General features: G+C 43.2%; 1 protein-coding gene and 1 pseudogene across 1 annotated transcript; one reads left to right on the forward strand and one right to left on the reverse strand.

Annotated features, from left to right (window-relative positions):
• Positions 1-3,753: 3,753 nt before the first annotated feature.
• LOC104605744 (uncharacterized) lies at positions 3,754-4,365 on the reverse strand. Its single transcript, XM_010270633.1, has one exon. It carries the CDS (start codon positions 4,363-4,365, stop codon positions 3,754-3,756), a length of 612 nt encoding a protein of 203 aa, XP_010268935.1.
• A 19,741-nt stretch (positions 4,366-24,106) lies between these two features.
• LOC148803480 (stress-response A/B barrel domain-containing protein UP3 pseudogene) lies at positions 24,107-26,179 on the forward strand (annotated as a pseudogene).
• Positions 26,180-26,722: the final 543 nt, after the last annotated feature.

Below are 26,722 nucleotides of genomic sequence, written 5' to 3' on the forward strand. Positions count from 1 at the left end.
ATAAATATCTTGGAAGAAAAAGAACAAAATAATAGAGACAAGGACTGAACTTTGTTATTTCTCAAATAATTTCACAACAAGAAGCTGCTCTATTTATAGAGCTAAAACCAAACGGATAAGTGCTTGAAACTAGGAAGTGGAACCACCAACTTCTAAAAACATGCAACTTACTCCTAAAGCTACGTATTCTCCTATAGACCAGGTAACAGTAAAACAAACTAAACCACTTAAACAAACTCCTATTGACGAGGACAACTAGGAGACTTAACAGAAAAACAAACTACAACCACTTAAACAAACTCCTATTGACGAGGACAACTAGGAGACTTAGTAAATATTTCAACAATTATCCTTCCCTTAAACTGAATGTTTCAATTTAAAAAAAACAACGAACTCTCTTCAAGCTGGGCCGTGCAAAGTGGAGACACCTAGCAGTTTTCTAAACTTCACAAACGACGCCAATTTGAGAGGTTTGGTCATTATATTAGCAATCTGGTCTTCACTCTTGCAGTAAACGAGATCAATGACCCCTTCATTTGTCAGGTTCCTTAGGAAGTGAAACTTCACATCTATATGCTTGCTTCTTTCATGTAGAACAAGATTTTTGGAGAGTTTGATGGAAGAACTGTTGTCACGAAAAATTGTTATAGACCCTTGTCGTTCAAAGTTTAGCTCTTCTAGAATTTTCTTCAGCCAAATAGCTTGACAGGCGCAGCCTGTTGCAGGTACAAACTCTGCTTCAGTTGTTGACAAAGTGACAATTGATTGCTTTTTTGAAGACCACGAAACAGCTCCAGAACCAAGCATGAAAACATATCCTGAAGTGCTTTTCCGATTATCTAAATCTCCGGCATAATCACTGTCAATGAAACCGAACAAATCTGACTTTTCTCCTTTCTTATAGAACAGCCCATAACTAGCAGTCCCTTGCAAGTATCGAAAGATTCTTTTTGCAGCTAAGAGATGAATCTCTTTCGGACACTCCATGAACCTGCTTATGAGACTCACAACATGCATTATGTCAGGTCTTGTAGCTGTTAAATACATTAGACTTCCTACAATTTGCTTGTAAGGAGTGCTATCAATCTTCCTTCCTTCAGGATTTCGAACAAGCTTCAAACCCACTTCAGTTGGCGTGTTAACAGAATTGCAAATTTTCATTTGAAACCTATCCAAAATTTCTTGCACATACTTCCTTTGTGAAATAAAAATTTCAGCTGCAGATTGCACCACTTCAATACCCAAAAAATAATGCATCTTTCCAAGGTCAGATATATCAAACTCAATCATCATGGACTTCTTAAAACTTTCAAGCATGGCACTATCATTTCCAGTGAAAATAAGATCGTCAACATATAAGCAAACAATGAGCAATTTTCCTCCATCTTCAATCTTTGTAAAAAGTGTGTGCTCATATGGACATTTCTTAAATCCCTCTTTAGAAAAATAAGCATCTATACGTTGCAAAAATAAGCATTCTTGCAGTTCACCATGCAAGAATGCTGATTTCACATCCAATTGGAAGATAGGCCATGAATGTTGAGCTGCCAATGCAATCACCAATTTGATTGTATCATGTCTTGCGACAGGAGCAAAGACTTCTCTATAATCCACTCCAAATTCTTGCTTATAGCCTTTAGCTACTAGGCATGCCTTGTATTTGTCAACTTCTCCATTCTCCTTCAATTTTGTCTTGTACACCCACTTGACACCAATTATCTTGTGCCCTCTTGGAAGATCAGTCAACTCCCAACTGTTGTTCCGTTCAATGGCTGCAATTTCTTCGTCCATTGCCTTCCACCATTTGGATTCTTTGACAGCCTCTTCGAGAACTGTAGGATCAAAATCCGAAAATAAAGCAAAATATGTAAGTGGGTCCTCAGATTGGTCAATTTCAGTTACCTCATAATCAGTCATCCATGCAGACCTTCTTCTAACACGTTGAGGCCGTTCTATTGCTGTTGGCGAGCTTGGAACATCTACCGGACCATCTGGTGGAATTTGTTGATCATTTTCTATTGGCTGCTACCTCTCCTCTTTGTTGTCTCCATCAAAGTTGACGGGTATTTGCTGTTTAACAACATTGTTGTTCCATGGTCAAAAACTTTCTTCATAAAAAACGACATCACGACTAATAACAATTTTCTTAGTGATAGGATTGTAAAGCTTATAGGCTTTTGATTGATCACTAACACTAAGAAAAATGCATTTTTCTCCCTTGTCATCTAGCTTTGTTCTCTTCTGGTATGGAATATGAGCATAGCCAACACACCCAAAAATTCTGAAATGATCTACTCCCGGTCTCCGTCTGCTCCATTCTTCCTCTGGAGTCATATTTTGAACAGCGAGTGTGGGACACCTATTCAAAATATGAATGCTCCAGTTAATTGCTTCGGGCTAGAAGGTTTTTGGAATGCCGCTCCTCTGCAACAGACTTCGCACCATATTCAAAATAGTGCGATTTTTCTGCTCACAAACTCCATTTTGTTGAGGCGTGTAAGCTGCCGTAAGTTGCCTCTTGATTCCATGGGTCTCACAAAATTTTGCGAATTCAAGGGAGTTGTATTCTCCACCACGATCAGTGCGAAGAACCTTTATTGGGATGCCAACTTCTTTCTCAACAAGCACTTTATAATTTTTAAATGATGCAAAAGCTTCAGATTTTTCTTGCAAAAAATAGACCCATACTTTTCAATTATAATCATCAATGAAGGTAATTATGTACCTCTTACCTCCATTGGAAGATGGATCAATTGGCCCGCAAAGATTAGAATGAACCAACTCCAACCCCTTTTTCGCTCTCCATGATTTTCCTTTCGGAAATTGATTACGGTGCTGTTTGCTAACAACACATTCTTCACAAACTTCAGATGGAGCTGTAATTTGAGGAAGACCAGTCACCATATTTTTCTGTTGTAGAGTCTTCAGTCCACCAAAGTTTAGGTGACCATAGCGAAAATGCCATAGCCATGCTGCATCCTTCAATTTGGTTGAGAAGCATGAATGAGTGATGTTGTGGAGATAAAGCAGAAACATACGATTCGCTATCATGTTAACTTGAGCAATTAAGCCTAACTTTGCATCTTGAATTCGACAAACCCCATCTTTGATAGAAACCTCGTATCCCTTTTCTTGCAACTGACCCATACTAAGCAGATTGGTTTTCAAGTTTGGAACGAAGAGCACATTGGAGATTATTTGAGAAGAATCCCCCTTGGTTTGGATTGTCACCCTTCCTTTTCCCATAACTGAGACTCTAGAATTGTCACCAAACTTCACATTATCACGAAATGACTCATCCAAATAAGAGAATGCCGACTTGTCTCCACACATATGATTGCTGCAGCCTGTGTCTAAGTACCACAAATTCTTGTTGGTTTCCTCCTTTACATGACAAACCATTAACAAGGATACTTCTTTTTCCTTCTCTGCAAGATTAGACATTTCTCCATGTTGTCTATTTAAATTAGTTCGGCATTCAAACTTGTAGTGGCCATACCTATGACATCTGTAGCACTCGACATTGGACTTGTCCGCTGACCTTGGTCTATATGTAGTCGAGTGGTGGTCTCCTCGTCCTCTTCCTCTTCCTTGAACTTGTTTGTCTTGATGTTGATGTTGTTGTTGGTTTCCACAATCATTGCTTTCTCTGCCTCTGCCACTACCTCTACCTCGTCCTCTTCCTCGTCCTCTATCTCTCCTTGGGGCCGGATGATTTTCTGTGGAGGCTTTCAAAGCTTGCTCCTCTTTCTCCTACTGGTTGATTTTATGCTCATAAACCATCAAAGAACTTTGTAATTCGTCAATTGAAAGTTCATCAATATCATGAGATTCTTCTATGGAACAAACAACAAAATTAAATTTTGGTGTCATGGATCGAAGGATCTTCTCTACTATGGTGACGTCCTCCGTCTTGTTGCCATGGATCCACATCTTATTGATGATTGCCATTGTCCGTGAAAAGTAATTTGTGACCAACTCTCCCGATTTCATTCGTAGTGTATCGAACTCCGAACGAAGTGCTTGAAGCTGCTGCCTCTTTGCCCTTGCCGAACCTTGATACTTTTTCTTCATGGAATCCCAGATGTGCTTGGACGTATCCTTGCAAAGAATGGTTTCCAAGATTGAACAATCAATGGCTTGGAAAAGATCATTTTTCGCTTTGAGATCCTTGAAACATTGTCCTTCTAATTCTGTTTTCTGTGCATCTGTCACTGCTGTGCCTGCTGCTGGTTCTACTATTCCGTTGGAGACGACCTGCCAATATTCTTTGGACCTCAAGAAGTTCTCCATCAACATACTCCAATGGTCATAGTGACCATCAAAGCGCAGGATGGCAGGTTGAACGAAGTTATCAGTAGCCATACGGGATGAAATTTGTGACACTTCCACACTTTTCTCTCTGTAATACAAAAGACAGGAAGAAAGCTACTGCTATACTCTCCCATTTTTTTCGTGACTCTCTCTTAACCCGCTCTGATACCACTGATAAATAAATATCTTGGAAGAAAAAGGACAAAATAATAGAGACAAGGACTGAACTTTGTTATTTCTCAAAATTTGATAATTTTCACAACAATAAGCTGCTCTATTTATAGAGCTAAAACCAAACGGATAAGTGCTTGAAACTAGGAAGTGCAACCACCAACTCCTAAAGCTACTTATTCTCCTATAGACCAGGTAAGAGAAAAACAAACTAAACCACTTAAACAAACTCCTATTGACGAGGACAACTAGGAGACTTAACAAAAAAACAAACTACAACCACTTAAACAAACTCCTATTGACGAGGACAACTAGGAGACTTAGTAAATATTTCAACAGGTTCAAATTAAAAGCAACGAACAGGGTGGGTGATCTGTAGAGCAGTGTTTGTGGAGTTAATCCTCTGGTTTTATGTTTTTCTTTCTTTTTTTACTCTGATGAGAGGTGACGTCCTAATCAAGTGATCCATGGCGGTTTCTTCTAGTTTTTGAAGGCTGCGTTTGGTTGAAGTACAATTTTATTTGCACTAGTATAAATGTATGAGAGTGCAAATGAAAAAAATGAAAATTCTCATTAAATTTTATTTTGGGTTTTACTTTATTTTGCTTCACGTCTTAATTTACTTTACTTGTACTGCAATCAAACAAAATAAGTTAAAATTTGAAATCATTTGCACTGCTATGTATTTTGTGAAAATGCAAATTTATTTGTATTGCAACCAAACACAGCCTAATGGATTCAATTTTACCGTGTCTTTTTTGCATGGCATGCAATATTTGATTTCTAACCCAGATTGGAGTCCAACATTTCACCAGCAGCAATGTTTCCCTCAACTATAATCGGTATTGGAATCCAACATTTCTAACCCAGATTTGATTTTTATTGATGATTGAAAATAGATAATCAGTAATGGTTGCACGACAGTTATCAAAAGAGTTCACATCTCTGCCCCATAATGTCCCTCCCCACAACACTCCACAGCACATCCTTGCTGTGTATTGAGAGCATTGTGGGGTGGGGATGTTCCGAATACAAGGCGGGGATTGTTAGACAGTTTTGTATGCCCTTAGCTTCAATCAGAATGATGTACACTATGAGTTTATTGTAAATGAATAAAAGTACATATTTGATTCATGTTCCCTTGGTATGTTTCTGTGTAATACCCTTAAACTGGACACTTAATGAGACTTGTTTTAGTTTAGAACGTTCACAGCTAGTGGGTCGGTCTGGGGAGATCTATCCTGATAAGGCTGACACTGTGGTGCCACAAAGTCGGTTGGGGTGGCCTGTCTCAGCTGCCAGGGTGAGACCCTAGGCACATACAGTGTAGGATTAATTGAATCTTTGAACTAGACCAGATTTCCAGTATTACCCTGGACCTTGGAGATTGATGGGAAAAATTGGAAAGTTACACCCGATCCCTAGACTCGATTATGATACTACACTAGGTGTCGGATTGAGCTGTCTTTGATGTACCAATCAGTGAGATCCTTAGCGGGGGTCAAAAGCTGGGTATGTTGGGACAGTCTGAGAATTCATCTAAGTGGGTGATCATAGTGATAGGATCAGCCCCTTTGTCGGACAAAGGTAATGATCGGGGGTGCACTCTCACTGATGGAAACCAAGACTGCAGGCAGCCGATTTCAATCGTTGTGATTTGTTTTGCAAAGTATATTTTATATGAGATATAAAAGTATATATATTATGGTTTCTAAAATGTTTGCAAGAAGGTTTTAATTCCCGGGATCCATAGAAGTAGAGAGTGCAATACTGTTCCTTGCAGCCGAGGGAGAGGTCCTCTCTTGTCGAGTAGTGTATGATCATTATGGGCTGAGAGATTAAGTGTAAGACCATTGAGGATAATACCTGATGGGCTAATCTTGCATCTGCCCACAGTCCCTGGGTGTTACAAGGTGGCTTGGCCCAGGGACCACTTAGGGTAAGTGTTGGGCCCATAGAGCCCATTTGATGGGTTTCAGGGGGTGCACTGTCCATAATAGTGTATTCGGCCAGGTCTTATAACAAAGGCTGGGCCGAACCCATGTGGCTGATGTGTAGATCAATGCTTGGGTCTCACGCCATACAAGGAAGCCCAACTGGGCAGCAGTTAGGAAGGTTAAGTGAGCACATAAGCTTAATGGGCCTAAAGCCCATTTCGAACTGGACTTATTTAATAAGTTAAATATGGGCGAATTCTGAGATGGATCAGCAGATAGGATAGGGTCTTAACCCTATCTACTCAGAGAGTCCAGATCTAAATGCGATTCAGATCTAGAAACCTCCTAATGAGATTAGGAGAAATCTAATCTAATCTGCATATAAGATAAGGGTTTATCCTTATCACCTAAAGAGAGGGCTGATCCAAATATAATTTGGATAAGCAGCTCTGATCCTTTGGGTTTACAAAAGAAGGAAGGGGCGACAGCCTTTAGATGAATGAGATATTCACATCCTCTTTAGTGCTGAAAAACACAGAAGAAAGAATTAAGCAACCCTATAGAATTCTTTCTTGCCGCCTCCTTGTTCTTGCCGCCCTGTTTGCCAGTTCGATCTCCAGTTGTGGGAGAAGTCAAGATTCGATCTTGACATCAGTTCTTCAAGAAAGAATTGATAGAAAGCTGTGCTCACGTGCCATCCTGCTGTTTCTTGCAAAGGACAAAGTTCTTGGAGAAGAACACTGCTGATTCTGCTCCATCCTACACTACGCCATCTTCAGTGGGAGCAGTCTTTGGATCCTTCCTTGGGCGTGAACACCTTCGTTGGGAGATATTATTTCTCCGTATCAGGTATAATCATCTCCTACTCCTTTTGGTTCAGATCTGGTTCAGTTTATGGTAAAAGATTGATCCTTGAAAATATGATTTTCTAAACAGGGAATGCGATTCCCAGTTGAAGGGAGAGAAAAATTTTTGAAATTCACCCCCTTATTCCGCAAGATTTGGGCGTCCATACGATGGATCTCACATCCCCTTCAGGGGTGTGCTGTGGGGCATTGTGGGGCGGGATGTTGTGGGGTGGAGATGTGGTGATGGTGCACGATCCAGTCGATCCTAGCTGCCGGTTACCTCGCCTCTGATGGAATTGGAGGTGCCTGAAACAAGGAAGAAAACGGAGATTTCCGGGGAGGAACCCGATTGGAACACTCTGAAGGTCAAGTTAGTGCTCTTGAGAAGGCAAGGGAAATGAAGAACTTCAAGACTAGAAAGCGCAAGAATCACAAATACCTCCTTCTTTGGGAGATGGGGCGATTTATAATCACCCTATACACTCACTCCCATACCTCTGCCAGATCGGGTGTCATCATCCCTGCCAGACGCCACTTCGGGTGTCAAAACCTCTGTCAGTTGCCAGTTCGGGTGTCATAACCTCTACCAGTTGCCAGTTCGGGTGTCATAACCGCTGCCAATTGCCAGTTTGGGTGTCATAACCGCCACTGTCTTCCTTGTCAGGGTCGTCACTGCCACGTTTGAGATGGTGGTGGCAGGTGGCCGTTGGAGGACGGCTGTCATGTGTCAGACCCCTAATCAGTCAGGTGCGCCACCTCTGTGTACGGGCTTCCTGGGCGTCAGGTACGGTTGTTCAGTCAGGCGACTTGGAGCCGAAGTGGTGTGCGAGGTGAAGTCTTGAGTTCGGATAGAAGTGTGGCCCGAACTGCCCCTGCGTCAGCTCGGGTTTTTGCCTTTTGTGCTCCTTGTAAGGCTCAGGACCTCGAAGGGAGAGCTCGGGTCCTCCTTGGGGAGCTCGGGTTGTGGGTTCCTTTTTTGGGGGAGCTTGGGACTCCTTTTCTCGGAGCTCGGGTTGTGGGCCCGCTGTCGTGCTGATCTAGCACTTCTGCCAGGTCACCCTGGTTGCTTTCACGTGTTGCGTAGCCAAGGGGTCGGGCCAAATCTCCCTCCATCAATTGCCCGCCACTCCCTGTGCCTGGGGTCCTCACTCGGCGTGGGGAGTTCACGGGATGACGGGTGGATTTGCCTAGTGACGCTTTGGCCTTGGTTTAGAACTTCTCCGGTCTGACCTACTTGTGTTCTTGGCCCAATCAAGGTCGGCTTGGTTCGACCAGGGGTCAATCCCGGGTTGCGTGCAGCTCACGCGCGTATGCCAAACGATTTAAAATTTTTGAACGTAAAAAATGCGTGCCAAACTGACTTCTCCTCGGGGGGTGCGTAGCCGGTTTCGCGGGGAGCCGTTGGATGGTTTTGATCTTGGCCGTTGATGCACGAGTACAGTGGCTATAAATAGTGGGGGGCCCCTGGTCACTTTCCTTCGCCATTCTTCAGCATTCGTTCCTTGAGCTCGCGTCCCAGGCTGTCAGATCGCGTAACTTTTCGTAGTCTGGTTACTTTTCCCGGTGAGTCCTCAGCCTTCTCTTTGTTTCGATGTCTAGCTCGGGTAGTTTAGATAGTCCTCTGGGAGGGTCAGATGCTGGTTCTACGAACCGAGCTACTGCCCCTGACAGCCTTAGTGAATCCGAGGCGGGGCCCGAGGTAAAGCTCGAGGAAGAGCTCGAGTTTGAGCCCATAGGCCGAGTCACCTCGGGTAGCTTGGCATCCACCTCCCATCGAGGTCGGGTGCCAGATAAGTTCGGACCTTCCACTATGACGCCTGAGAGGCTTTGGTCCCTTATCGCCCAGTACAACCTGCCCGGGGGGTACACTTATATTATACCCTCGGGCGACTTTCCTTGGGAGCACGGTCCGGACGAGATCATGATATTTCGGGAGCAGCTTGTTGCCGGGCTGCACCTTCCTTTCCATCCTCTCATCGTCGAGGTCATGAACCACTTCGGTGTTACTGTCGGTCAGCTCCACCCGAACTCCATTCGCAATCTTGTTGGGACCATCTCCCTTTGTTGCCAACACTGCCTTCCATTGGACTTGGAAATCTTTTCTGTCATTCTTATGCTTAAGAAGCAAGCGGGTCCTCTGCCCGGGCGTAGGCGGGCCTACTACTTGTCTCCTCGTCTGGGGTTCAAGCTTTTGCACGATCTTCCGAATAAGGTCCCGACATGGAAGCGGGACTACTTCGTGGTCCGAAGTGCTACGGGGTGGCCGTTTCCTACCGAGTGGGGATTGGCTGTTCCTAACCCCGGTGTCGCGTTAGACGAAGATACAGTGAAGGGCCTCCAGGACTGGGCCCAGCTTGGACTCAAATGCGAAGTCTATCTGACGAAGGCCAAGCTTATTCAGGTCGGTCTAAGTTCGGGTAGGTTTCTTGCTCAGAAGCTTGCTTTTGCTTTGTTTTTATTCCCGTCTTTTTACGTCGAGCTCCTTTTTGCAAGTGTTATGGAGGCAGAGAAGATTTGATGTGCGAGTCTGTTCGATGGTATGAAAAGGAGGAAGCGAGCTGCTAAGCGGGTCCGTGCCAATCCTTCCCGGGTTGCGGAGCCCTAGGCACCGAGAATGGAGCCTCCCGGGGAGCCTGAGGTGGCCCCTCCATTTCAGGAAGCGGCAGGGGTCCCCTATGCCAAAACAGCTTATACCCGAGCTGTGCCTTCAGGCTCGGGAAGTCAGGATGAGGTTGGGAGTGTGCTGACACCGAGCTACGCTCTTCAAAAAAGTAAGAAGGCTACTTGCCCTGAGGAAGTCGTGGCATGGGCCGATCTTCCTACGAATCTCATAGGTGCTCGTGCTGCATCTCACGCCATGGTGGTAAGTTGGAGTAGTGTTTGTTTTTTTTTGTTTTTTTTGTTTTTTTTGTTTGTTTATTTTTTTTTACCGAGCTGATTTCTTCTCGTTCTGACAGGTGAACTCCTCTATCCACGCTTTGGCAATCCAGGCGGAGAGGGGCTTGAAGTGAGCGCAAGCTGCTGAAGCGGCTTCCCGTGCTGCGTGAGCCGAGCTAACGAGGTCTCGGAGGGACAAAGAGGTCTTAGGAATGGTGGTGAGACACATGGCGGACCTGAAGTTGGAACTGGAGCATCAGGTCGAGTACCTTCAGGATGATATCAGGGAGAAGACTCAGATCTTCTCTCAGGCCGTCGAGGAGGCGAAGGTGAAAGCCGTCGAGGATTACATCGCTTTGCCGCGCTTTGACGACATGATGGTGGGCTCGTACAGAAGGGGTTTCAAGTTGAGCCGATGGATGATAAGGAATACGTACCCCGAGCTCGACATTAGTGCCATAACCACTTCGCGCATCACTCCGGAAATGGCTGCTACAGCTGATGATGATGCGGATTCCGAAGATGAAGTGGGACCTTCGGGTATTGTCAAAGTCCCTTCTGAAGGTGAGGAAGATGTACCTCCGGGCTTGTGAGCTTGTTTGTGTTTTTGTTTTTTGTTTTTTGGATGAAGTGTAAACAAGTTCATTTTGCAATGAATAGTTCCCCTTTTTTGGCAAAGTGTTGGGCAGTTATTTTCTTTTTTCGCCGAGCTGACTATGTTGCCGAACTGCTAGACTTAGGCCCCGAGGCGAGTTAACATAGTAAGGCTAAGTGCCCGATCTGTTCTTCGCCCGGGTTAGTTAACATAGGCTGAATTGGGCCCTGGGCTATGCACCTCGAGATCCATACTTGTGCAGATTGCTTTCGTTGATGAGGTGCCGAGGTCCTCTTTAGCTCGGTATTCTAGCCCTTACGGTGCGAGGTCCTTGTTAGCTCGGCATTCTGGGCCTTAGGGTGCCGAAGTCTTTGTTAGCTCGGCATTCTGGCCCTTAGGCTCTGGTAGTGGCTCATGGGCCTGCTTAGTTTGATCATTTATAGGTAAAATCGTCTTAAGTTGATGATGTTCCATGCCCGAGGTATCTGTTTACCCTCCAGAGTCTCGAGCTCGTATGCTCCCCCGAGTACTCTCTTTACTCGGTAGGGTCCTTCCCAGTTCGGCCCGAGTTTGCCAACATCGGGCTCAGGTACCATGACCTTGCGGAGAACCAGGTTGCCGACGCAGAAGTTTCGTCTCTTAACTCTGGCGTTGTAGTACCGAGCTACCCTTTGCTGATACGCTGTGGTCTTGATGTATGCGAGGTCTCTCACCTCGTCAAGTAGGTCGAGGTTGGTACGTAGCTCATCGTTATTAGTATTGTCACTGTATGCTTTCAACCGAAGTGAGGGGATTTCGATTTCGGCTGGGATGACTGCCTCCATGCCATAGGTGAGGTTGAAGGGAGTTTCTCCGGTGGCGGTCTTCTCTGTAGTTTGGTATGCCCATAGGACGCTGGGTAGCTCGTCTGCCCATAACCCTTTAGCTCGGTCTAGCCTGGCTTTTAGTCCACGGAGGATAGCTCTGTTCGTGACTTCTGCCTGACCGTTTGCTTATGGGTGCACAACCGACGTGAAGTTTTTCCGGATTCCCATGTCTTGGCACCACTTTTGGAATTTGATGTCCTCAAACTACTTGCCATTGTCGAAGATCGGCGCCCGAGGTAGCCCGTAGCGACACACTATGTTATTCCAGAAGAAGTTCTAGACGTTTCGAGTTGTGATGGTTACGAGAGTTTCAGCTTCAACCCACTTGGTGAAGTAGTCTACTACCACTACTAGGAACTTCCTTCCTCCTGTTGCTGGCGGGAATGGCCCGAGTAGGTTGATACCCCATTATGCGAAGGGCCATGGGCTGGTGAGGTACTTGAGGTCGGCGGCGGGCTGGTGGTGAATATTGGCGTGCTTTTGGCACTTCTCGCACTTTCTTATTAGCCCGACGGCGTCTGCTTTCATTGTTGGCCAATAGTACCCCTATCGTAGTGTCTTCTGAGCGACGGCCCTGCCCCCAGGTGTCCACCACATAGGCCTTTATGAATATCACAGAGTACGAGCTCGGCTTCGGGAGGTCGCAAGCAGCGTAGGTAGGGGAGCGTGTAGGATCTTCGATACAGCCATCCGTCTATCATGACGTACTTGGCTGCCTGGCATTCTACCCTCCTGGCAGTGTTGCATTCTGCGGGGAGGGTTCCATGTAGCAAGAAGCTCGTGAGTGGATCAATCCAGCTCGGTTCTTCTTGGGCGGCAGGAGTGACCTCCTCTGCCCCCCGGAGAATGCTAGGCCGAGGTAAGTCCTCTATGTACACAATTCTCATGGTGTTGTCACTAGTGCTGGCTAGCCGGGATAGGGCATCGGCCTCAACGTTCTCTGACATCGGGATTTGCTTGATGAAGTGTGACTGGAAGCTAAGCAGAGCTTCTTTTACCTTTGCCAAGTAAGCGATCATAGTTGGCTCGCGGGCTTCGTATTCCCCTGTAACTTGGTTGACCACGAGCTGGGAATCGCTACAGATAACTATGTGTTTTGCCTTTACTTCTTGCGCCAGAGCTAGCCCGGCTATCAACGCCTCGTATTCTGCCTTGTTGTTGGATGCCGCGAACTCAAAGCGTAGCGCGTACTCTAGTTTCGTGCCACTCGGACCGTGGATAACTACACTGGCTCTGCTGCCCTGCTGATTTAAGGAGCCATCCACGTGAAGGATCCAGGGCTCTTCATCCCAGTTCGCGCTCAGCCTAACCAGGAGAGATATCGAACTGGGTGTGACCTCACGGGGCTCGGACTCAACCGGCCTGGGAGCACCGAGCTCACCCAAACTGGGGGTCTCATGCTCAACCGGGCTGAGGGCCTCGGAGCTGAGCATGCATTCAGCAACAAAATCTGCCAAGGCTTGAGCTTTGATAGCGGTTCGTGGCTTGTACTGGAGGTCGTATTCACTGAGTTCAATGGCCCACTTTGTCAATCGACTAGAGACCTCGGGCCTGAGTAATACTTGCCTCAAGGGTTTGTCAGTGAGGACGATGATGGTATGGGCTTGGAAATACGGACGGAGTTTGCGAGCCGCAATGACCAGCGCATAGGCTAGCTTTTCTATCTCTGGATATCTTGTTTCTACTCCTTGCAATATTTTACTAACATAGTAGATGGGCCGTTGGACCCGATCTGCTTCCTTTACCAGTACCGAACTGACCACTTCGTCGCTTGCCGAGAGGTATAGTTTAAAACATCGCCCTCTTCAGGTCGGGTCAAAACCGGGATACTGGCGAGGTATCTTTTGAGCTCGTCAAACGCGAGCTGGCATCCTGGGTTCCACTTGAACCCTTTGCTTTTCATTGCCTTGAAGAAGGGCAGGCAACGGTCTGCTGACTTAGACATGAAACGACTCAGAGCGGCTATTCTGTCGTTCAGCCTCTGAACCTCTTTCACTTTTCAGGGTGGTCTCATATCTAGTATGGCTTTTATCTTGTCTGGGTTGGCCTCGATACCGTGCCGGTTGACAATGTACCCTAGGAACTTACCCGAGGTGACACCGAAGACACACTTGTTTGGGTTTAGTTTCATGCTAAATTGACGTACAATTTGAAAGACAGAATGCAAGTCTTGTATTAATTCATGCAAAAACTGTGTCTTAACGACCATGTCGTCTACATAACATTCTATCTTTGTGCCAATTAAGGGTTGAAATAGCTTATTCACAAGCCTTTGAAAAGTTGCCCCAGCATTTTTCAGTCCGAAGGGCATAACCTTATAGCAGTACAGGCCGAACTCGGTTATGAAGGCAATTTTTTCCTCGTCGGATGGGTCCATCCTGATTTGGTTGTAGCCCGAGTAGGCATCCAGGAAGCTTAGCAACTCGTGTCCTGAGGTCCCGTCTACTAGGTGGTCAATCCTGGGGAGGGGTAGCAATCTTTTGGGCAAGCTCGGTTCAGGTCGGTGTAGTCGACACACATGCGCCACTTGCCGTTTGCCTTTTTTACCAGAACGGGGTTGAATACCCAGCTCGGGTAATGAACTTCCCTTATGAAGTCTGCTGCGATGAGCTTCGCGACCTCCTCATCGACCGCCCTCCAGCGTTTTGGGGCTATGTTGCATTTCTTCTGTCTAATGGGCCTAACTACAGGGTCAGTATTGAGCTTGTGAGTTATAAGCTTTGGGTCTATGCCGGGCATTTCTGCAGCGGACCAAGCAAAAACATCTAAGTTATTGAGTAAGAAGCGTACCAGTTCAGATCGCAAGGGTTCTTCCAGGGATGCTCCGACGTGAAGTGATCTGGCGGGGTCTTTTGTCGAGACAGGGATGGGAACAGTTTCCTCTGTTCTGTTCTACTGGTCGCTCCAGTTCGAGGTCGCCGGTTACCTTGGCCTTTACCTTGAGGGCGGCAACGTAGCACTACGGAACTCGACCTGGTCGCCCCGCACTACCCCGATGCCGAAGTCCGTTGAGAACTTCATGGCCAAATAGTAAGTTGACACCACGGCTTTTAAAGCGTGGGTGATCGGCCGACCTACAATGGCATTGTAGGGGGAGGGGGTCGCGACCACCAAGAAATCATTACTAAGTCTTACCGTGCTAGGCCACGTGCCGACTTCCACAGGTATTGTGACCTTTCCCAGGGGTCTGACCTCTTCTCCGTTGAAACCGACCAGCGGGGTGTTCGTGGGCTTCAAGTCACTCTCTCGGAACTAGAGCTTGTTGAAGGCCGCTTTAAAAAGGATGTCTGCCGAACTGCCAGAGTCAATGAGTACCCGTCGGACTTCGAAGTCGTTGATCTTCATCTTTATGACAAGTGCGTCGCCATGGGGGTAGTGAACCTCGCATGCATCGTCTTCAGTGAAGAATATGGGGTCTTCCATCCTAGGCCGCTTTGGGGGATTTTGTTCTTCTCTGGCGGCCTCCCGGGTTGATGCTCGGGCTGCTGCCGAGGTGCAACCTGCTACGGTCGATCCTCCAACGATCACGTGGATTGTTCCCCGAACTGGTCTTTCCTCCGGGGGCTGCTTCTACGGTTCTGCTGGCCGGCTGCTGGACTCGGGAGCGTCTCTGCTGCGCTCTCCCTGCTGTACAAAATTCCGTAGGTACCTGCGACAAATAAGTTCCTCTATCTCGTCGCGGAGATTATTACAATGTTCGGTGCTATGACCGTGGTCCCTATGGAAGCTGCAGTACAAGTTTTTATTCCTCTCGTTCGGGTTTCCCTTCAGACGAGGTGGCCACTTCACATACGAGGCATCTTTGATCCTCATTAAGATCTCGGCCCGCTTTGCGTTTAAGGGCGTGTAGTCCGTCCGACCTATTAAGGGAGCTCGGAACGGCTGGCTTGGCTTCGGCCCCCGAGCTGGGTCTCTCTTTTTCCTGTCATCTGAGTTGGAGGGCTTGCCTTCCCTCTTCCTTTTTTCGATCCCGCCTTCAGTCCTTTGGTTGATCTCCTCCTCTGTTCTTATGAATTTGTCCGCGAGCTTGAGGAATTCAGCCACGGTCGCGGGCTAGTTAACTACGATGTGCCACTTGAACTCCTTATGTGCCACTCCCCTCTTGGCTGCAGCGAGCTGCACCGCGGGGTCTAGGCGCGGTATCTGCAAGCACGCGTCATTAAACCGCTTGATATAGCCTCAGATGGACTCTCCTTCCCTCTGGACTATTCCGAGGAGGCTTTCTTCGGTTTGGGGGCACTGCTTGCTGGTAACAAAGTGCGCGGTGAAAACCTGCATGAACTGGGTCCAGCTTCTTATCGATCCGGGGGCCAGGTTCCTGTACCAGGTGCGGGCGACTCCCCTGAAGTTTGTAGTGAACGCTACACACAAGCAGGATTCACTGGCCCTTGCTAGGTGCATTTGGGACTGGAAGGCATCGACATGGTCATTGGGGTCAAAGGACCCATCATATTTGTCTAGAGAAGGGAGTTTGAAATCCTTGGGAATGGGGACTACAAGGAGTTCTGATGACAAGGGGGAAGGGACTGAAAGAATAGGGGCAACTTTTACCTCATCCAAGCTTGTTTCTTCTTTACCTCGGAGCTCAGGCAGGATACGGGTGGTAGTTCGGTGACTTCGCTGGCGTCTTCGCTGTTGCTTAGAAGGCCTGGTATTGGTGCTACTTGCCTCGGTGTTGCCGAGCTTGATCAGCCCGAACTACTGGTAGTCCGCGGCTAGGACGTCGAACTATTTCTCTGTGAGTGGGAGCTCGAACTTAGAGTACCGAGGTGCTGACTTGATTGGCAAGGAGGTTCCTGATCCGCTGGCGAGCTGCGAGGCAGGGGTAACTAGTCTTTCCCTCCTGCTCGAGGATGAGGCCTGGCTCTTGGAGGGGTTCTAGAGTTGGGAGGCTTCTCCTCGGTGAAGGTGCCTGCCCTGAGGGGAGGGCTTGACCGGCTTCGGAGCAGGGTGCCGGGGCGGGAGTTGTGGTTGGTTCAGAGGCAGTTGGGGGAATTGCTATTGATAGTGGCACAGAGAAATGTGGTGCAGTACTTGCTGCTAATGGTGCTGATGTTGCTAGAACTGCTGCATTTGGGCTTGCATTGCCCGCATGCACTGTATCAAGTCATCAAACTGGTTTTGGCTAGTCGCTAGAGGGACAGCGGCCGGTTCGGCGAAGGTTATCTCGATAGGGAGGGGAAAAGGAACATTCACAGGTGCCACCATGCTTGGTGCATTGAGGCTAGGGATTCCGTCTGTCGAGAAGGGGATGGTGAACTGTCCGATGCATATAGTGGCAGGCTGAGGGTGTTCCCCTACAACATTCAAGTCGGCGTTGTGCCTGTTGCTGCTAGAGGAAGCCATGGAAGCTAAGGTTTCTTTGAGAAAGAGAGTTAGAGGTTAGGGGAGGCTTTTTGAAGTCTTCCCACAGACGGCGCCAAATGATAGTGCGCGATCCGGTCGATCCTAGCTGTCGGTTACCTCGCCTCTGATGGAATTGGAGGTGCCTGAAACAAGGAAGAAAACGGAGACTTCCGGGGAGGAACCCGGTTGGAACACTCCGAAGCTCAAGTTAGTGCTCTTGAGAAGGCAAGGGAAATGAAGAATTTCAAGACCAGAAAGCGCAAGAATCTCACATACCTCCTTCTTTAGGAGATGGGGGCCTTTTATAATCACCCTGTACACTCACTCCCATATCGGACATCATTACCTCTGCCAGATCGGGTGTCATCATCCCTGCCAGATGCCAGTTCGGGTGTCATAACCTCTATCAGTTGCCAGTTCGGGTGTCATAACCTCTGCTAGTTGATGAACTTACAATTTATCTATATTTTTATGAGGTTTTTGCATTAAATTTTTTGCCGGTTTAATTAAATTTTGCCCTATTTTTAGCTTAATTGCAATAAAGATTTCAGGGGCAGTCAACTTGAGAAAAAGAAGGCAAAAGCAAGAAAAGAAAGCCCAAAATTTATCAAGTTCAGCCTAGTCCAGCCTTGAGAGCAAGGGAGTTTTCATTCGGCCCAACTAGTGCAAGCTAACTCTTTGGAAAACTCAAGGGAAGAAGCCTAGCATGAAGGAAATTTTGGCCCAGCCCAGTTTCAGCCCAAAGAATAGCCTAGAGTGCAGCCTACATGTGCTCAAAAACAAGCTAAGTTGCAGCCCAAATAGCAGCCCAAAGGGAGCTAGGGGTGGCAACTCCTAGAAGTTTCTTGAAGAGATGGAGGGAGCACTCTAGAAGGTTCATGAGGGGTGTAATACACCCAATTCTAGAGACTTCAAGAAGAGGCAAGATCTTCCTTGAAAGCCTATATAAGGAGGCCTCTAGAGGGGGAAAAATGGTCCAAACATCTGATTTCAAACTCTCCTTGAGCTTTTGTTCTAAGAGAGAAGAAGAGAGAGAGATAGGCGCAAGAGAGGAGAAGAGAGGAGGAACAAGCAGCATCAAGAGAAGAAGAAGCTGAATTCGAAGAGGGAGAAAGCAATTGGAGATCAAGGTTTCATCCTCACTTGATTTCTGCACAATTTGGTAATCGAATTCAGCTAAGATTTATGTAATTTCTCCATCAAATTTTCCCTTCTTGCTGTAATCAAAGCATGTTTCATGTAAATTCAATTCTGTAATTTTTTTTCTAAGTTCATTCGAGTAAAGTAGATTCAATCTTGAAGCTTCTTGTTTGGAATTTTAATTGTGGATTGTTGGCCGAACTGCTAATCTGAAATCTCAGATCTGACATTTCAGATCATGAATTTACAAGGTCTGAATTGCTATTTTCCAATCTCAGATCTGTAAATTCAGATCATGAAATAGTGAGATCCGAACTGCTATTCTATAAAATCAGATCTGTGATTTCAGATCATGAACTTGTAATACCTGAATTAGTTGAGAAAGAATTCAGGTAGCTTTAATTCAGTCTGGCCGAATTGTTCATCTTTCTTGGAATTCCTAGAGTGCTTGAGAAAGACTCTAAGAATTCAGATATGCCAATCAAGAGTCGAATTGAGTGCAAGGTTAGAGATAACTTGCACAATTCGGTTGGTGTTCATTCAACTGAGTTGATGATCATCCAGCTGAAATGAAGCCCTAGAATTGCTAGATCTGAATGCATGCATGGGGATTAGATTCTTGCTAGAGATAGAAGAATCGTCACTCATGCATAGATTGAACATGTGCTCGAGAAAGGCTGTTCATTGCTTTGGGATTTCACCAAACCTAGGCTGAATCCTATTCTACTCAAATTGCCTAGAAAACTAGTTGCTGAATTTATTTTTCTATGCATCTTTAACTTGTCTCCTTACTTGCATACAAGGTGTTTGGTCCAATGTGTTAGAAATAACTTTGTAATTTTAATTTCAGATTTTCATTAGTTTTACATTTCGGCTGATTAGATAACAGTAGACTGATTTATTACTAGTAGTTGCTACATAAGTCCTCGTGGGAACGATACTCTACTCACTACTCTATTACTTGAGCGGCTAGTGCACTTGCTAGTGTCACCATGAGCCACACATCACTAGATGCCAGTTCGGGTGTCATAACCGCTGCCAGTTGCTAGTTCGGGTGTCATAACCGCCACTATCTTCCTTGTCAGGGCAGCTGTCATGTGTCGGACCCCTAATCAGTTAGGTGCACCGCCTCCGTGTACGGGCTTCCTGTGCGTCAGGTACGGTTGTTCAGTCAGGCGACTTGGAGCCGAAGTGGTGTGCAAGGTGAAGTCTTGAGTTCAGATAGAAGTGTGGCCTGAACTGCCCCTGGGTCAGCTCGGGTTTTTGCCTTTTGTGCTCCTTGTAAGGCTCAGGACCTCGAAGGGAGAGCTTGGGTTCCTCCTTGGGGAGCTCGGGTTGTGGGTTCCTTTTTTGGGGGAGCTTGGGACTCCTTTTCTCAGAGCTCGGGTTGTGGGCCCGCTGTCGTGCCGATCTGGTACTTCTGCCAGGTCACCCTGGTTGCTTCCACGTGTCGCATGGCCAAGGGGTCGGGCCAAATCTCCCTCCATCATGTGGTATCTTATCAAAATGGGTTTCTGGATTACCCTAAGATTAGGAGATGGAGAATGAGTTAAAAGTGGAGTGGAGTTGTTTCAAATCTATATATATACTTATTATGGAATGGGTGCTCTCTGCACTCAGGAAATGAAATCTACTCGTGCGAGAAGATCCCACGTGCGAACACCCATTTCCATTAATTAATTATTAATTAATAATAATAATTACTAATTAATAACAATAATTACTAATTAATTATAGTAATTAATAGTGTAATTATATAATTACTATAATAATAGTTAATGATTATTATAGTACCTAATTAATTACTAATTAATAACAATAATTACTAATTAATTACAGTAATAATAATTACTGATTGTTATAGTAATTTAATAAATATATAATTAGTGATTATAATTAATAATTACTATTATTATAAATATTGTTAATAAATAGACATTTACTTAAATTTTACTTTAAATTAAAATTATAAATACTGTTAATAAATATAGTAATTATTGTTATATTCAAAATAATAAAAAATGTTATTAAGAGTATTGTTATTGATTATTTAAATACTAATAAATACTATTAATTTAATTTAATTTTGGTAATTATTAATGTAATGAATATTGTTAATAAATCCTATTCATAAATTTAATAATTACTGTTATATTAAAAATAACTAAATAATATTATTAAAACTATCATTAATGATTATTTAATTAAATAGTATAATTACTTACTATTATTGATAAATGTGTTCTGACAACCGACGATTCGAATGGAGGGCCCATTCTAACAAAAAAAATTACAAGCAAAAAATTACAGAACCATTCTAGCCACCGGTTTTCGGGTCAATGGTCAATCATCTGGTTTGAATGGATAGTCTATTCTGACAACAAAAGTTATAGGAAAAAAATTGAGTTTGTGAGGTCCATTAAGTAGTATCATATGTGTTATGTCATTTGAGCGTGTGACTCATACAACCGTTGGCCACCGGTTTTTGGATCAATGACTCGGCTGTTCGATTCGAATAGACGACCCATTATGACAACAAAAAATTATAAGCAAAAATTTACGAAACTGTTTTAGCCACCAGTTTTTAGGTCGACAGTTTGATTGTCTAGTTCGAATGGACACTCCGTTCTGACAACAAAACTTATAGGCAAAAAATTGTGTGAGGTCCATTGAACAGTATCATACATGTTATGTCATTCGAGCGTGTGACTCATACGACCCAAAAATGGAATCGTTCTGGCCATCGGTTTTTGGGTCGATGATTTGACCGTCCGGTTCGAATGGATGACCCGTTCTGACAACAAAAATAAAAAAAATAAAAAAAAAGCCAAAAACCATTGAACGGGTCAATGGGTTGACGATTTGACCACTTAGGTCAATGGGTCATTGACTGATTCAATGGTTTTTGGCCAAGGACCAGGATTGGGGTAAAACGGAACTGGTTGCTTGGGCAGTTTCCAATTAAAAAAAAAAAACGGACGATCCATTCTGACAACAAAATTTACATGCAAAAAGTTGAGTGTGTGAGGTCCATTAAGCATTACCATACGTGTTGTGTCATTCGAGCATGTGACTTATACAACCTGAAAATAGAACTGTTCTAGCCACTAGTTTTTGGGTCAACGGTTTGACTGTTCAGTTCAAACAAATGGCCCGTTCTGATAATAGAAATTAAAAAAATAAAAAAACAACCAAAAACCATTAAATGGGTCAACGGTTTGACCACCCGGGTCAATGGATCGTTGATCAATTCAATGATTTTTGGCTACGGACCGAGATTAGGATAAAATGGAACTGGTTGCCTGGATGGCTGATTAAAAAAAATAAAAAACAACCAAAAACCATTGTACATGTCAACAGGTCAATGGGTCATTGAACGATTCAACGATTTTTGGCCAAGGACTGGGTCAACGGGTTGACAGATCGACAGTTCCATCCCAACCCCTATGAAGTAGGGCCCCTCCGCTAGTGTTTTTTTGAAATTAGGAACTTGGAAGGCAGTGAAAACTAAGAACAAAATTGAAAAAAAATCAAAAATAAAAAAAAAAATCCCATTCATTTATTCATGGATTCAGCATCATTTGTGCAGTGCTCCAATCTGGTAATGGAACAGTTTTTATTGTGTTTTTTCATCACCTATAATTGAACCAAACGAGGGAGAGTGAGGGAACAGGAATGGGAGAGAGACAAATAAAAATGATCATTGGTGGGCTTATAACCAAGGGTAATTTGGCCCATAAAAAATAAAGTTTTCCTTGGCTTACTACTTTGAATTTGCCAATAAACCAAAGTTTGTCATTTTTTATGTAAAATGACCTAATTAAATTAATCTAAGTTCAAACTCTAGGTTTAAGACTTCAAGTTGGGCTTTGGATGATCCTCAACCTGATCCAACCCCCAAGTTGCACCCTTAAAAGCACTGTGACATTCGTAATTAGATAAAACCAAACCGAGCACAAGAAATGCATGAATTATTTTTATATGAAAATTATTCTCACACCCCAAACGTATTAACAATTTTTACAGTTGCCTAGTCTAGCTCGGCCCACACCTCTAGCACAATAATATTTGTCTAGGCCTAGGACTGGGATAGATTTGTTTGTGTTAATTATAAAACTATGATTTTTTTATAAATTAACATTTTTATTTAATTTTAATATATTATAAAAGATATATAATGGTTTTTATCAATATATTAATATAAAATTTGTTTTCTAAATGTATATATATATAATTTTCAGGTAAGCTTAGGGGTTACTTAGCTTGGGCCTTACCCGTTAGGGTTGTCAATGGACTCCGAAAGTCCAATACCCAATTCGACTCCAATTCTGATTAATTATCCTACATTTGAATGTTAGAACTTTCCCGATTAATAATTGAAATGGATATGAATTTAACTCCATCCAGTTCAACTAAAATTTGAGTCCAATAACAAATTATTATTTTATGTATACATGTAGTGTAATTATGTAAACATGTAGTATAATTATGTGTACATATAGATTTTTTTTGTATAATTATATAAAGTTTATAATCGAGAAATTTAATATTTTATATTTATATACATTTATTATTCATAAATACTATAAAAAGTATTAGTTTTTTTTTACTTTTTAATTTTTTTTGTCATTTTAAACACAATAAGGTGGTTGCAGATTAAATCCAAATCTGATGCAAAATCTGACATGATAATCAAATGCAGATGCTAATCTAAAGTTTTTATAATTGAATGCAGATGCAAATGCAATTGAATCCAATATGAATATGATCTATTTATAACCCTATTACCCGCATTATGTGTGAACTTGTTGCATATCTAAGATAAAGTACATATCTTAGAAGAAAATAGTTGCTTGAGTCTGAAAATTTGTAGGTCTATAGGAATGACAATGGGGCAAGTTCAGGGTAAGGACCATACTCTTTGTCCTTGACCCCAACTTTGAAACTAATCCATGTTCCCAACCTCAACTGTCAAAGGGGATAAGAATGACCCTCCATTCAAACAAAATTCAAATGAATTTTAATTTTTAATTCATGAACTACTAATTTTATTAATTTCTTAATGTTTAATAGTTGTTAGATAAAAACTTGCTAAAATTTAATATTTTTATTAATGTTAGTTATTAAGTTTCAAAATTATAATTTTATGAATATCAACCAATTAAATAGAATTTAAATATGAAATAAATAAATGGAATTCATATGAGAGTAAAATTTCTATCTTTGAAACACAATAGGCTAATAATAGTAGATGTCTATAGAAATATGCTAAAATAGGTTAATGATGGAAGGGTGGGATCTATGTCTTAGAATTCTCTCTCTCTCTCTCTCTCTCTCTCTCTCTCTCTCTCTCTAGGTGATTTAACTATTTCTGATATTTTTGTTAATTGATTTTTAAACTATTATTTGTTTATGGACTGGGCTAGTGTTTGCCTTGAAATTTGAGGCTTGATGTGTACTCAGGCCTAGGCCAAATTGAAATGATCACCCCTAAGCAAATTGCTTCTTGTTTATTAGATTAATGAGGTGATGAGAGGGAACAAAATTAAAAAAGAAAAAAGAAAAATAAAAATAAAAATGAGTAATTGAGAGGAGAGAGAATTAGTAGAGTGAGTTATTGGAAGAAAGAAAGTTGATGGAATGGTTAATGAGGAGAGATAATCAAAAGAGTTAATGAGAAGAGAAGAAATAGTTAATGTTGAGTTAATAAGGAGAGATGAAAGTCTTAATATAAAGACTTAAAATTGATTGGCTACTTAAGTATTTTAGTTTTAAATAGATTATAAGATAAAGCTAATTTAATTCTTACTATGTTTTATTACTAATTTTTATTTTTAAGTGAAAGTTTAGTGGATTTTGAATTACCTCAACCTATTTATATTATTTAATTTATTAATATTTTATGGTTTGTTCGGTTCATAGACAAGACAGGAATCGGAATTCTCAAGAATCAAAATCACCTATTCCTAATGCCTATTTGGTTCAATTGAGAATCAGAATCAGATTCCAATTGTTGTTTGGTTCATTTGAAATTGGAATCAAAATCAACTAAAAATTTTGAATTTTGTATTAGTTTATTTATTAATATTTTAAGAATATATAATTATTATTAGGGTAAATCTCTTAAACTACCTCTACTGTTCACGAAATTGACACGTGGTACCTTACTGTTTAGCTATTGTCTAGAGGTACTCTTAAATTTTCTAACAATTGTCATTGCCGTTAGTACTAATGGAAGGAAACGAAGCGTTAAATTTGCCCTCCACTATTCCTCAAATTTCATCCCTTCTTCTTAACAGAGAACTACCATTGGCGCCATCTAGCCGAAAATGACAGCAGCCATTGCTGTTTTGCCCAGAGACTGTGGTGTTTCAGGAGAACTGGTTCAATGGAGACCTCAGAAGTGGTTCTGAGAGGATAAACTCTGGTTGCAACTCGTTGAGAGTAACTTGAGATAGAGGGTTTTCTACCTAAGTAGCACGGAGAGAACTGGAAGGGGGAAGTGAGAAAAACCAATCCTGCAACGACCAACTATTCAGCGCCCACCAAGACTGCAAGATCTGTACTTATCCATTTTACAGTAATCCAGCAATCGCCAAATTCGCCATCACCATCGGGAGCGGAACCTAACCTCGCTCCTGTGAGTTGTGAGTCACTGAGTTGAGTTGTGAGTCACTGAGTTGAGTTGTGGCGTTCGGACTTGGTAGTTGGCAGCACTAAGGTAAAGAGAGATGCTTTGTGGTGCGAGAACGGTCACTCTCCTCCACTACTCCCTCCTACTTGTTCTTCAAGCCCAAGCCCCTTCCCTCTTTTCCTGTCAAAACCATCTATTGTTCGTGTTCAATTCTTCCTGCCAAAATGACCATTGAACACATAATTCTCTTCAAAGTCAAGGACGACACCAATTCCAATATCAACGCCATGATCGGTGGTTTGAACGCCCTCACCTCTCTCGACCAGGTTCTTCACCTGTCCGCCGGACCCATCTATAGAAACCGATCTTCGGCCCTTAACTTCACCCATATGTTGCACAGTAGGTACAACGTACAGAACCAAGGAGGATCTCACCGGCTATTCTGCGCATCCCAAGCATTTGAGCATCGTGAAAGACTCCGTTTTGCCCATATGCGAAGACGTCATGGCTTTTGATTGGGTGGCCGATGATCTCGATGGCCCGATTGTTCCCTCGCCTGGCGCTGCCATGCGGGTGACTTTTCTAAAGTTGAGGAATAGGGCTTGGGAGACGGAGTGAAGGGAGAGGTTTTGGGAGCTGTTGGAGCTGCTAAGGACTATGTTGGTTCGGTTGACCAGTTTAGTTTCGGCGAGAATTTCTCCCCTGCGAGGGCAAAGGGGTTTTCGATTGCTTCGCTTTCTATTTTTCCTGGATCAAGTGAATTGGTTGCTCTGGATTCGAACGAGGCGGCGGCGAAAGTGCACAAGGAGAAGGTTGGGGATTCACTGGATTCAACCCGCCTGTACCTGTACTTGCCTTGGTGGGTCTCCTCGTTATAAATTCTCCATACAGATCTTGCAGTCCTGGTGGGTGCTGCACTGAATAGTTGGTCGTTGGAGACCACAAGAGACTTAACTGCGCCCTTGCAGACAGCAACCACATTGATGGTCGGAGACGGCTCTTGGGCATCAGCGTCAGCTTCTTGTATGGGTGAGTACCGTGGCAAAGCCTCACGCTGCTCGCTGCTCTTGGCACCTTCCATCTCTTTCCCAAACAATGATGAAATCTGATTCAAATTCCGATGGGTCTCACCGCCACCGCTGTAACTTCAGTGGTGGTGAACAATAAGGGAACAGTTGCAGAGTGTTTCGCTGTAGCTGTCACCGGGGAGAGGGATGGTAGAGAAGAAAGGAGAGAGACGAAGGAAAAAATTGGGTTTTGAAGAAAATTTATACATCACGTGGTGTCAAGTGTGAATGAATTTTGACGGAACATTAATGGATATTAAGGGTAGGGGTAGAGCTAGTTGTCACAAAACTTAAGGGTACTACAAGAAAATAGCTAAACAGTAAGGGTACCGCGTGTCAATTTCGTGAACAGTAGGGGTAGTTTAAGAGATTTATCCTTATTATTATTATTATTATTAATTTGTTATTATTATTTTATTAGCACTTTTTATTATTTTATATATTAATAGTTTATTATTTTTTAATATTCTATTATTTTAAAAATAATATATTATTATTTAATTATTAATAACATTACTATTACTTTAGTATTATTTTTTATCTTATTATTAATTTTATAATATTTTATTATTTCATTAATATTAGGGTTTGGGGTTTTTTTTGTCTTGAGTTTTTTATTCCTTAAGAATGAGAATTCTATTCCCTAAGGAGGCCCAATTGTCTCTATTTCTATACCATTTATGAAAATGAGGATGGTCACAATGTTTCATCAAAAAGCTTTATTTTCACTTTCCATTTTCCCCTAATATTTTTTATTTTTTTAATTTTTTTTAATTAATAATTAACACTTGTAATTGGATAAAACAAATAAAATAATAATAAAATCAATGTGGAACCTACTCCTCTTTCCCCTTAGGCCTTATTTGATCTTCTCACGAATCACTACCTAGTGAACCTCTTCATTGATTAGAACCAAGACGTGTCAAG

The sequence above is a fragment of the Nelumbo nucifera genome, chromosome 1, assembly GCF_055504915.1.
Source record: "Nelumbo nucifera cultivar China Antique chromosome 1, China Antique-T2T, whole genome shotgun sequence".
NCBI classification, from domain to species: domain Eukaryota; kingdom Viridiplantae; phylum Streptophyta; class Magnoliopsida; order Proteales; family Nelumbonaceae; genus Nelumbo; species Nelumbo nucifera.

What these genes read in the sequence shown, in the direction of transcription:
- LOC104605744 (XM_010270633.1), bottom strand. Translation starts at nt 4,365, where the DNA reads ATGGCTACTGATAACTTCGTTCAACCTGCCATCCTGCGCTTTGATGGT.